This window comes from Rhineura floridana, chromosome 18 (genome assembly GCF_030035675.1).
Source record: "Rhineura floridana isolate rRhiFlo1 chromosome 18, rRhiFlo1.hap2, whole genome shotgun sequence".
Taxonomy (NCBI): domain Eukaryota; kingdom Metazoa; phylum Chordata; class Lepidosauria; order Squamata; family Rhineuridae; genus Rhineura; species Rhineura floridana.
In genome coordinates this window covers 1,590,436-1,603,416 of record NC_084497.1, presented here as the reverse complement: position 1 = coordinate 1,603,416, position 12,981 = coordinate 1,590,436, and the positions used below count along the sequence as shown (strand labels likewise).

Here is a 12,981-nt window from a genome sequence, read left to right as displayed (position 1 = left end):
AAAACCAGCTACAGTTAAAATAATAGGCTGGGTCCCAATAGATTTATTCACTCACACACACACACACAAATCATCAACAGGGTAAAGAGGTGCCATCTTCACCATACAGCAGAAACTACACAGTCAAGACGTCAGATGTGTTTTTGGTGGAGAGGGAGCTCCAGCACTTTATAGCTCTATGGGGAAAATTGGAGGAGTGGTCTTGCACCCTGTGTCAGCCTGCAACTCAAACCCTATACATGTTTTACCGGCATGCTCTTTTCAGCAGTAGCATGTTTTAGTACAAGAACAGGAGGCAAGTCAGAGGCAGTAGGGTAGTGGCAAATGCAGAAGTGCAGGGTCCCTTCATGATAGCCAGAGCTACGCCCCCTCGCAGCCACACCCCTTCTAAGATTATGCCACCTAATATTACAGAATAACCTGCTGCTTTCTGCTTCTCCGTCCATGTTAATGCCTTCTCTCACAACAACAGATATCCCTAGGAGCCAATCGGCATGAATTGGGAGTGTGCTAACTACTGAGTAGAGTCTTCTCAGTGGCTGACTCACCTCCTTTCACTCTGATTGGCTCCAATCAGCAGGAAAGGACAAAGCAGCACGCTAGAAGACTCTTCTCAGTTGCTAACACATTCTCCTTTCATGCTGATTGGCTCACAGGATAACTGCGATGTAGGGACCCTGCTCCCAAAAAAGTAAAGGGTCTAAGACGCCCTGAGACCCTGGATGACTACACCCCAGGCTAGAAGGAAAAAGGACAGCCAAGACTTGAGATGTTCAGACATTTATTAGACACTCATTCTCTGCAGGGCAGGATGGGGGTACATTATCCTTTTCCCACATCAAATGTAGTAACCTAGTGCCTTTTTTTTTGGAGGGGGGGTAGAATATCCTAGAGCCTATTAGACCCTTCCCACATCATTTTAACCAGAGACATTCACTTGCAAACATTTCCCCTTTGTGACTGGATGAAATCCACAACCACCAAATATTTAACGCCGTTACAGTCCAGAAGTCTTTTCTTTAAACACCACAGTTCTACCCGCTCTGCCACAATGCCTCCCTCCATATCACTCCTGTCCTCTGCAGGGTGCAACTCCCTAGACAAATAAAATAAAATGAACGATCCCCACGTGTTATTTCTCAACTCAGTGGCTCACAAGAGCACATCATCTTTCTTCTCTGCGACAAGGTTAACAGCTCCTTTTTAAATCACCGACAGCATAAACAGAATCCTTGAGGAACAAACGCAATCTCCCTGAAGAGTCGACTGGAGGTAGGTTTTACATTTGCAGTGAAGCTGGCAAATACAAGGCAAAGAGAAAAACAAAACAAGTAACGCGCGAGAACCAACTCAAAGCCGTACTGGATAGGCACGCATTCTCCAGTGACAGTTCCAGAGTAAGATCGCAGCATCGGAGAGCACAACTTTCAGATTACATTTTAGAGTCTGGTCTTGCATGTCGGGGATGAAATCAGGCAAACTCCCGGAAGGCAAGGCAAGTTTATGGGCCAGGATTCAGTGTTACCTCGGTGGCACAGGAATCATTGCACTTGGCTGCCAAAATGACAGGGCCTGCTAACACGTGCACACACACACACTCAAGTTGGGCCTCATCAAGTAAACAGATTCCAACCATCACCCAAATAAGAGTAAGTCCGCTGGGTTTCCTTTTATCCATGTGTGAAAGAATCGACAGCAGGTATCCGTTGATGGGTTGTTGGTGTTCTTTGCGGCGTGGGGGAGCATCTCAAGGGAAAAAAAGCTAACACAACTATACACTTACAATATTGCTCCAAGGAAGTCAGTTCAGTGGGCAGCAGGTTTTACTGCAGCTGCCTTGTGAGTTTGCTAGAAAAAGCACCCTGTTGAGACATATCCTGCAGTTTGCATCTCTTAACCACAATTTTTCCTTGTAATCAGTGAAGAAACACATTTTCTGTATAGTCATTTCAAGAAAGGGCAAGCAGTGAGAGAGGGAGTGAGTGAGTGAATGAGTGAGAGAGAGAGAGAGAGAGAGAGAGAGTGTAGACAGAGACGTGGAGGAAAAAGGCAGAAGGCAATTCTTGCAGCCATCTTCAACCACACAACTTTGCCGAGGTGCAGAGGCCAGGACAGCAGGCTGAAGCCCTGTCCCAAGATGGTTTCCAAAACCAGCCCAGAGGAGAAGAAGAGAAAAGCAATGAATGCAGCTAGCCTTTTGCAATGAAAACATCCGGTGGGGCAGGGAAGGCAGAGCAGAGAAGAGAAAAACCCAAGCTGGATTCAGGGAGCTGCCTTTATTGAAACCTCGTTTTCAACCAAGGAAGAAAAAAAAAAAGAGATGATGTTTCTCTTTCCAGAAGAAGAGAGCGCGTGCCCACGCGAAAACAGGTTCACATTTGCAAAGGACAGCAGTGAAAGGCAGAGACTGGACTTTTAATAGAGGCAGGCCGGAGGTTATGCGTTCATCCGATGATCATTTGGCTCACGGCATTTCTGCATAAAGCTGGTCTATCTGCTGTTTGTACATCTTGGCCACAACCGGCCTCTTCAGTTTCATTGTGGGGCCTGGAAAGAAGAGATTGTGTGTCAAGTTCCCCGCAGGAAGGGTTGGAAAGTTGCACAATGCTTGCGGGCTTCCCAAAATGGGCATCTGGTTGGCCACTGTGAGAACAGGATGCTGGACTAGATGGGCCACTGCCCTGATCCAACAGGGCTCTTCTGACATCTTTAGGGAGTATTAGACAAACTCAGAGAGAATATTAATGAATAATCCTTTAGGGAGTATTAGACGAACTCAAGGGTATTAGACAAACTCATGGAGAATGAAGGCTATCGAGGGCTGCTAGCCAAGATGGCTATATATTACTTCCAGTATCATAGAACAGTAGAGTTGGAAGGGGCCTATAAGGCCATCAAGTCCAACCCCCTGCTCAATGCAGGAATCCAAATCAAAGCATTCCCAACAGATGGCTGTCCAGCTGCCTCTTGAATGCCTCCAGTGTTGGAGAGCCCACCACCTCTCTAGGTAATTGGTTCCATTCTCATATAGCTCTAACAGTTAGGAAGTTTTTCCTGATGTCCAGCTGAAATCTGGCTTCCTGCAACTTGAGCCCATTATTCCGTGTCCTGCACTCTGGGATGACTGAGAAGAGTTCCCGGCCCTCCTCTATGTGACAACCTTTCATGTACTTGAAGAGTGCTATTATCTCTCTTCTCCAGGCTAAACATGCCCAGTTCTTTCAGTCTCTCCTCATAGGGCTTTGTTTCCAGTCCCCTGATCATCCTTGTTGCCTTCCTCTGAATCTGTTCAGAGGGGTTCTACGTGTGAATACCAGTTGCTACATCCTGAACTTTATTTCAGGGTTGGGCGTCAGTTTCTTTCAGTTTAACATGCCTATCACATTTGGACTGGGATCTCTGGATTTGAGTACCCTATTTTGGACTGGACAAGGTGGTTTATAACAGATGCTACCGAAGGTCGCTGATTCATAGGGTCGTAATCGACTTGAAGGCATATAACAACAACATTTTGGACTGGAGGTGTTCCTGTACCAAGAGAAGTGAAAAGGAACAATCCAATACATGATAAATTTCTGAGTGTCTTTACCTTAGCTGGCCTCAAGTGTCGAGTTGTTATCATTTTTATTTTCAGCTTGTTTTGTACCAAATGGATTTTGATACGCTTGTATATTGTATTATGTTTAGGTGTATACATTAAATCTAAATACACATACACTCAAAGAGAATCTGGTTGGCCACTGGCCAGATCCAGCAAAGCCGTTCTGATGTTGCTATGCACTAAATTCCCCTGGAGTTGCCAACACTCCCAAAATTTTGCCTGCCTGTCCCTCCTTGCCACAAACCTCATGCCTCATTTCACTTTTAATTTGTATGCCAACCTTTCATCAACACTGTACTCAAGGTGGTTTACCACCACAGAAATGACAAAATATAACTACAAAAAAACCCAAAAACCAACCCACACTGCCATACTTTAACGATTCAAGAAGTAACTAAAAAGAAACAATTTGCAAAATTCAAGAATCCATTTCACGTATTATCATACCAACAAAATATCCGGAAATGACAATGAAGCCAGGGATATTCCTACCAGATAAGCCCACAAAGAGATGCTGTGTGGGTGCTTCCATTAAACCCTTTTCTAGGCCACAACGACAGCCTGGAAATTGGGCCCTTCCTGGCTTTACCCACTCACCTAGCTCTCCCCCTGAGATGGAGAAGTCCTTGTCCAACAGGACCCACTTCTGGATCTTCTGCGCGTTCGATGTGGCTTGGTCGTTGACCGACGACACCCCCTTCTGGATGGCGGTGTAGACAGCGGGGTCTCTGGTGCTGACGATGTCGGAGACTTTGGTGGCCTTGCTGCCTAGCTTGCGACAGAAGTCGATCACCTCTGGCGTCAGCGCATCCTCTGGTTCTCCAGTGTCTAGGTTCACTTTGCACTGGAATAGAAGAGCTCTGAAGTACTACATTCACAGGCCACATTTTTTTTAAAAAAGATGTTTTTAAAGCTTTTTAAATAAATGTTTTTAACATTCTTTTGTTTTAATGTATTTTAAGGTCTTTTTATGATGTTTCAAAGTGTTTTTAGCGTTTCTGTTCGCCGCCCTGGGCTCCTACTGGAAGGAAGGGCGGGATATAAATCAAACAACAAATAAATAATGATAAAATAAATAAATTCACGCCACACATTTATTCCACTAGGATTCCACTTTCCCCAAAGAATCCTGGGAAATGTCATTTGTTTACAGTGCTGAGAGTTGTTAAGAGACCTCTATTGTCCTCACATTCCCATAATTCCCAGAGCGGTTTAACAGTCAGTCCCTCTTTCCCAGGGAATTCTGGGAGTTGTAGCTCTGAGGGGAATAGAGGGTCTCCTAACAACTCTCAGCAACCTTCCCAAACTACAGTTCCCAGGATTCTTTGGGAGAAGCCATGACGGTTTAAAGTAGAATCATAGCGGCATAAATGTCTGGTGCGGATGTGGGTCCATTGGCACATTGGGGGTAATGCACCCAAGATCCTTTCCACTCAGCTGAGAAAAATGAAATGTGGGATGCACCCGGTGGTGCAATTTTTTTTAAAAAAAAGTAACCAAGAAACTTTGTGCATCACTGCTCTGTGTCAGAGATCCAGCAAAGCTGAATCCTGGGAGATTCAGGGGAGACTATACAAAGTCCTCCTCCATTATTATTATTAGATTTATATCCCGCCTTTCCTCCCATCAGGAGCCCGGGCGGCAAGCAAAAGCACTAAAAACTTTAAAACATCATAAAAACAAACTTTAAAACACATTAAAATATATTCAAAAAAGTTACTTAAAAACATCTGCTAAGATTAAAAACGTTTTTAAAAAGTACATATTAGAAAGCAATTCCAACACAGATGCAGACTTCATGCAGCGCATCATTAAACTATGGAACTCCCTTCCACTGGAGGTAGCAATAGTCACCAGCTTGGAGAGCTTTAAAAGAAGATGAGACAAATTCAGGGAGGATCAGCCGACGGTGGCTACCAGCCACGATGGCTATGCTCTCCTCCACAGTGGGAGGCAGGATGCTTCTGAATGTATTTTTTTCCCCCAGAGAGATAAAGGGCCTCTTTCCCTCGGCCTTCAGGTCTTGAATTACGGCAACGGGATTACATTTTTTGGTGTTCAACACCACAAACAAAAATACAGCGGAAGGAGGAAAGGGGGGAAATGGGGACTTACCTTCAGAGTCATGAGCATGATGAGGAATTTGGCCTTGTCACCCACCAACATGACGTTGCTGAGGATGGGGATGGCCTCTTTGATGGCATCCTCAATAGGGACTGGAGGAATGTTTTCTCCCCCTGCAGTGATGATTAGCTCTGGAAGAGGGAGCGAAAGCATAAAGTGGCTGCCAGCATCCTATACACACCCCTCTCCCTTGAACTTCCGGCATGCAAAGTAGGCGCCCTGCCACTGAGCTACGGTCCTTTCTGTTGACCATTGAACCACACTGTCACTGAGTGTTTTTCCATCAAGTCTGAAAGTGTGGAAATCTGTAGCTAAGTGAAGTTATGTCTTTGCCCAGTCTGGGAACGGATAGCCAAGGCCGTTGTCATGGCAGCATCAAGATAGACTGGGAGAGTTCTAGCAGTTATCTGTGTTGAGCTGTGTCTTCTGTGTAATGTCTTTGAACTAAGAACTTCTCTCCTAGAAGGGGGGATCTTAAAGCCTTAAGCCATAATGTCTTAATAAAAGACTCTTAACCTGATCTAATGCATCTGAGAAGTTTCTTGAGCAACTTAACTCCAACGTAACGTATGCTGTTTCACGCAACAACGCACACACTTCAACACTTTCCCTATAAATAAAGCACAGTATCCTCACAGCAACCCTGCGAGGTAGGTTAGGCTGAAGAGACAGCGGCTGGCTCCCATGGTCACCCAGCGAGCTTTGTGGCCGAGGGGGAATTTGAACCCTCCCAGGCCCCCAGGCCGACACGCTAACCACTAAGCCACGCTGGCTCTCTGTTGCATATTGAAAGATGTCCCTCCACAGTTAGCAGACCCGGATTTTGAAAAGGGCCAAGATTCACCGGCATCTAAGAGTCTGTTTCCTGCGAGGACCGTGAGAAAGGGGTGGGTGTGGTGGAATGGGCGTTACCTTTAATCCTCCCTGTGATATAGAGGAAGCCATCCGTGTCGTGTTTCCCAAGGTCGCCTGAGTGCAGCCAGCCGTCGTCGTCAATGGCCTCTTTCGTTTTGTCTTCCATATTCAGGTAGCCCATAAAGATGTGACGGCCGGAGAAGCAGATTTCGCCAACGCCTTCGTTGTCGGGCCGGAACAGCATGCTCTTGCAGCCTGTGATCTCCTTTCCGCAACTGGGAGAAGAAAGCAAGATGGACGTAAGACAGACAAGGGCTCCATTTCACCAGCCCCCAACCAGGGAAAAAAGGAAAGAAAAATAGCTGCCATGTTTTCATTTATTTACTATTATTCTCAGGGCCGGCGCCAGGCATTACTGGGCTTTTGGGTACAAGCCCAGTCCTGGGCCCTTGGCACCATAGCTTCCCCATACAGGTGGGTGCAGGGCTAACAAGCCCATCCACGCACCCCACTTACATTCATTCTCATGTTGTGCGCGTCGCGTGCATGCCTGCCATCAACCAAGATGGTGGTGGAGGCATCAGCCTCTCACTGAAACCCCCGCTGCCCTCTTGGGTGATGGCAGGCATGTGCGGACAGTGCACATGGCATTCACATGGACAGGAGATGTAGGCGGGGTGGGAAGACAGGCTTATTGAAGTATTGTGGTGGCTGGGAGCTCCCTCTCTGCAATCCGCGTCACGGTCAGCGTGTAGGACCCGACACTGTCATGGATCACGGAACAGGACCGCCACCCTCCCACCCTTCAGGGGCCCCTCGGCCAGGACCCAACCTGGCCACCCTCTGGCGCCGGCTCCGATTAGTCTAAAAACTTCTGTTACATTTCCTATCAACAACAAGATGAGGTCAGAACTCAGAAGCAAGAAAACAAAAGAAGAATAAAATTAGAATGGACCTCCCAGCGGACCAAGTACACATAGTAAAAGTAAATAAATCCTTCGTTCATCATCCGTATTACACAAGAATAAAAACAGACACCTCGGTTTCCTCCGTGACCTTGTGTGGATGCTGACTGATCAGCTATTTCTTAGTCGCTGCTCAGCAGCACACCGTAATTTTTTAAATTAAATTTATATCCTGCACCTTCCTCCAAAAGCAGCCAAACATTTTGTGGGTTTGTTCTTATTTTGCCCCCCACAGGGTGTAGGAAGATATTTTAATAACTCTGAAAACAAACCAACAAGTCCTGCTAGCGGGCTTCTTCCCATTGGGGACATCTGGTTGGCCACTGTGACGACAGGATGCTGGACTCAGTGGGCCCCCTTTGGCCTGACCCAGCCACAAATTTCTTATGGTATAAGCTTTCTTGCAGCTGATCAACTGTAGCCCACAAAAGCTTACGCCACAATAGATTTGTTAGGCTTTAAGATGCTCCAAGACTTCGTTATTTTTGCAGACTAAGGCCTCCTCTGCGCTACATATTCAAAGAAGCATCATGCCACTCTAATCGGGCATGGCTTTCCCCAAAGAATCCTGGGAATTGTAGTTTGTTATGGGTACTGAGAGTTGTTAGGAGAACCACCTATTCCCCTCACAGAGCTACAATTCCCAAAGTAGTTTAGCGATCAATCCCTCTTCGCAGGGAATTATGAGAATTGTAGCTCTGAGAGGAGAACTGGGGTTTCCTAACAACTTTCAACACCCATAACAAACTACAGTTCCCAGGATTCTTTAGGGGAAGCCATGACTCTTTAAAGTGGTATGATACTGCTTTAAATGCATAGTGCAGATGGAGCTTCACTTACCTTGGATTTATACATGTATCCAAGTGTAGCTATTAAATCTAGAATGGACTAATATCAATCCAATTAACATGCTTCACTGAATTATGCAGTGTAGTTTTGGTACAAAACATGGGCACAATTTAAAAGCAATTTTTTTAAATCAAAAAATTCAGGACAGAATGTACCTGTGATCAAGGGCATGCAAAACTGACACCAAATGGAAATTATCTTGTTAGGGATGGAAATTCTGCTTGAACTTCCATTCCTACCTTGTCAGCCTGTACGAGCTCGAATGGGAAGCCGTATGAGGGCCCGAGCTCTCACTCATGCCGTAGAGTTCATACACAGGGATGTCGAGGCTCAAGAAGTATTCCAAGGTGTCCTTTGTGATGGGAGCAGCCCCTGTGTAGCATTTGGTGCAGTGGTCCAAGCCCAGCGCCTTCCGCACTTTCTTATAGACCAGTGTCTTGGCCAGGCGGTAATTCAGCGGGAGATCGGTAGACCTATAGAGATGGGACAGACATTGAATACAGAAAAGGATGACCCAGGTTCAGTACTCAGCATGTCCAGGTAAAGGCTGAGAAATGACCCGTCTGGAACTCTGGTCCACCGCTGACAGTCAGTGAAAACAGTATTAGTTAGGGCACAGGTCTGATACAGTATGCAGCAACTTTCTATAAGGCTCACGCAACCATCCATCAAAAGCAGGGATGGGGGGGGGGGGACATTCAAATTCAGTTCGCATTTAAAAGCCAAATTTGTCAAGTCTGCACTTTCTGAGTGAGAACGGAAACTAAGCCGTCCTTCGCAGTTTCCGCTTCTCTGAACTTTGTGCGGCAATCCTCTAAGCCAAAAACATTTACAAAAATGCGTATGGGGAAGCGGGCATAAACATGAATGTATACGCGAAAACACACAAACATGAGTTATATGAGGAGAAACTGCTCAGAAAAAGGTGCGCGTGGGTCAAAACTGCATACAAACATGGGTCTTATTAAGAGATGTTCGCACTAAGAATCCGATTTTTTTCCATGAGGATTTAAATAAAAAAATCGGCAAGTTGCTGAAGAACTGAATTTAAGAATGAGGAAGTACACCAGCTCTTGGGGCTTCTTGCAGGTGGGGGCCCATGGGGGTGCTCGACGCCACCCTGCACGAGACTTTGCTGCAGGAAGAAGATCTCAGCAGGCTACAGCACCCTCACCTGGTACAGCCCCCCAGGAGTCTTCTTGCACAACCCTATCATAGGGAATTAAGAACCGGGGTAGATGCAACTGATCCGGAGGGACAACGGTCCCCCTCATTTTTCCATCAACGACAACGCTGCACAGCCCCCTCCCTGCTCTTCCAACCCAGCGATTCTCAGGTTCTGGAACTTGGCGTCGCCCCAGATTGCCCCAGCTGCCGACAGAGCACAAACTGGCACATGTCGAAATGGCAGGGCCTTCCCCTTACCCGTTGATCCGTTTCAGATTGGTCTCCAGCCCAACGGCTTTGGCCCAGACGGCAATTCTCCTCTTCAGCGCAGAGGACTTCGCCCCAACGGACTTCATCTTCTCTTGCATCTTCTCCCAGACGCGAGGGACCCCCAAGAACGCCGTGGGGTGCACTTCCTTGAGAGTGTTCACCAAAGTGCCCTGTGAAGGTATCAGACATAAGGCGGTGCAAGTTAGGTGGGGAGAGTAGCCTCCGCTCGGAGCTCCGAGTCCAAGAGGTCCCAGGTTCAAATCCTGGTTGTTGTCAACATTACCTTCAAAGCATCTGGTTGGGCAAAGCATGTTTGCACCCCAAACGTAATCGGGAGCCAGATGTCAATCATCTGTGCGGCAACGTGGCTCAGCGGAAGGTAGCTGACCACCACCTCCTGACGCTCGGTCGCTCTGCTTATGCTGACATACTCTCCTCCGGCGCGGGCAGTCCACGTTATCTGGAAGGCAAATACCCCAGGAGACTTTTGGAGAAGCAGAATGGCACGGCTCAGGCACACAGAGAGAAAGAGAGAGATTCCCCTGCCGTATCTGAGGACCAGGCTACCAAAAGCTGCAGGTAACATGGGTGTGCAATAATAGTCATCAATAGTAATCATCTTTATTGTCCGCCATTCACCAAAAAAATGCTTTTTTAAAAAAAATTGTATTTGTTTTTAATGTTTTTAATTGTTGTAAACCACCCAGAGGGCTTCGACTATGGGGTGGTATATAAATGCAATAAATAATAAATAAACAGGACCCAGGGCAAGTTACAAAAATGGAGAACTCAATCTTAAAAACCACACAGAGCAAATTGCAGTCACAGGAACAGGGTCTTTGTCTCCCACATTTAGGAGTTTTATTTTATTTTTAAAGGAAATTTTATCGGAATAAGAGTGAGCCCAGGAATCAAATAAAAAAGTGTGTGTGTGTGTGTATATATATATATATACACACACACACACACACACATATAAATATACACACACACAGAGTTATAACAAAAGAACATCACCATCTCATCTTAATAATATTATTTCCTACAAAGTTTTACCTGGCAAGCCAGAACAAGGGGGAGGGGAAGTAAAATCAAAAGAGTAAAAATAAACATACTGAGTTGCGTTCAAATGAGTCCTACTCAGAGTAGACCCAGTGAAATTAGTGAACTGAAGTTAGGCTGCAATCCAGTATGTCTACTCAGAAGTAAGCTCCATTAGGTGCAGTGGGACTTACTCCCAGGTAAGTGTGTATTGGATTGCAGTCCATTAACTTCAATGGGTGTAGCACTGAATACTACCCACTAGATCTAATAAATTCAAACTCAGAACTTTGTGAGGATAAGACAACATTAGACTAACTTCCTAACAATACAGATGGTTTGATATTGTTCTGCGTTTTATTATTCGGATACATAATAGCAATAATAATAAACTCCACTTTAATGTTTTACTCAATGTCAACATGCACAGTGCTTTAGAGTGCAAAGACAAGATGGCTCTGCCCCAAGGAGCCTCCAATCTAACAATTGAACAGAAGCAGGAAGGAAAGGCTCAATAGGAAAAATCTCCAGCCAATTGCACATAAAATGGAATCGAAGCTCTACTCGAGGCTGCATTTCCCCCTGCCCCAAAAGACGTCATCTGCCATGACCAGACTTCAGAGCAAGGAGTGTCCCTCCTACCCACCCACCCACCCCTACATGCCCCCAGCTTGGAAACAGACTCAACAACAGCTGCATTCCTGCCTTTGCATATTCGGTGGTTCCTTGCGCAACTTAACCGCCTGCTATCTGATCCAGGAGACCAGTTCCGCCTCCCGCACAGAGCCATTCCTGGCTCCCCAGGCCGGCCGCTTACATTGTCGTGACTGAGCATGGTTCCCTTGGGCTGTCCCGTCGTCCCCGACGTGTAGATCAGAGTGCAGCATTGGTTGGGCTTCTGGGACTCTATGATCTTGTCAAGCTGGTCGTCGGAGACGCTGCTCCCGAGGGCCATAAATTCACTCCACTGCATAAACACAGAAGAGGCCACACACACCCCTTGGTTAACACCAGAGCTCGCAAAGGAAGGAGTTTAGTTTTAAACTGTGGGATTTGCTTCTACAGGAGGCAGCGACGGCCACCGACTTGGATGGCTCTAAAAGAGGGTCGGACAAATCCACAGAGGAGGATCAGGCTATTAAAGGCTACTGGAGATGATGGCTATGAACAGGATATGCTGGATTAGATGGGCCATTGGCCTGATCCAGCAGGCTCTTTTATTCTTATCCTGCCCCACAGATTAATGCACATCACAGGATTGTTGCAGAAAGAAGGGAACACACACATACACACACAGAGAGAGAGAGAAACTGGCACTTAGTTGCAGCTTCCCAAGGATTTTACAAGTTCCTAGTCCTCATGAGGTTGCAGAGACAATGTGTCTTATAGGAATAAAACTTGGGGGGGCAAATAGTACAGATGGACAGGGGCAAATAGGAGAGAAGGCAGTGCCAAGCAAGGCTTCAAAAACAATAACATCAGCATTTGTCAGGAAGTGAAGGGAAACAGGAGGTCCTCACAGTGTAGAGATTTGGTCTTTTCTCCTTGAGCTCTTCACCATACTGGATGATTGCTTTCACGAGAGGCAGCTTGTCCTTAACCTAGAGCAGAAAGATCATAGAATTAGGATGGGACCCTTAAGGTCATCCAATCCAGCCCCCAACTGGCAGTAATTTCCATAACTCAGGTGCAGGCAGAGAGAAAGAGAGTGAGAGAATATAGTAGTTTGATATTATGAGCTTCAATTCCTATCATCCCTAGCCATTGACCATGCTGGCTAACACTGATGTGAGTTTTGGGAGTCCAAAAATCAGTCAGGGAGAAGGTCCAACCCCTGGCCCATTTGGGTCAGCCTTTTTTGCCTCCTTTCCAGCTCTCTGATATCCTTCGAGAAGGCAAGACTGGAGCCAACCCAGCAACGCCATCAAACCCATCGGTCTATTGGCATACTTTTAAAAAATCCCTCACAAGATGTGTCAGCCGTCCCTTCACCGCCCTCTCCCTTTGCTATTTTTTCTAGGTCAGCATTGTTACCCCTTAACAGAGTGATGCAACAGCCAACGCTGCCCACAGAGAAAGTCTCCTATTGACAGGCCATTGTTTTGTGCA

The 12,981-nt window shown here is 46.4% G+C and overlaps 1 protein-coding gene across 5 annotated transcripts in view; it reads right to left on the bottom strand.

Moving 5' to 3' along the window:
* Positions 1-12,981, bottom strand: part of RFX2 (regulatory factor X2) — a 76,639-nt gene that overhangs the window by 40,125 nt on the left and 23,533 nt on the right. For 4 of the 5 annotated variants that reach the window (XM_061600535.1, XM_061600538.1, XM_061600537.1 and 1 more), the window contains exons 7-14: positions 12,393-12,473; positions 11,690-11,839; positions 10,115-10,291; positions 9,820-10,001; positions 8,634-8,867; positions 6,638-6,855; positions 5,717-5,856; positions 4,199-4,445 (exon numbers count right to left, since the gene is read on the bottom strand). In XM_061600535.1, coding sequence (XP_061456519.1) covers positions 4,199-4,445; positions 5,717-5,856; positions 6,638-6,855; positions 8,634-8,867; positions 9,820-10,001; positions 10,115-10,291; positions 11,690-11,839; positions 12,393-12,473 — 1,429 coding nt within the window. Of the gene's footprint in view, positions 1-764; positions 2,548-4,198; positions 4,446-5,716; positions 5,857-6,637; positions 6,856-8,633; positions 8,868-9,819; positions 10,002-10,114; positions 10,292-11,689; positions 11,840-12,392; positions 12,474-12,981 lie in introns of those variants that run through there. The other variant, XM_061600541.1, reaches the window with a different exon arrangement.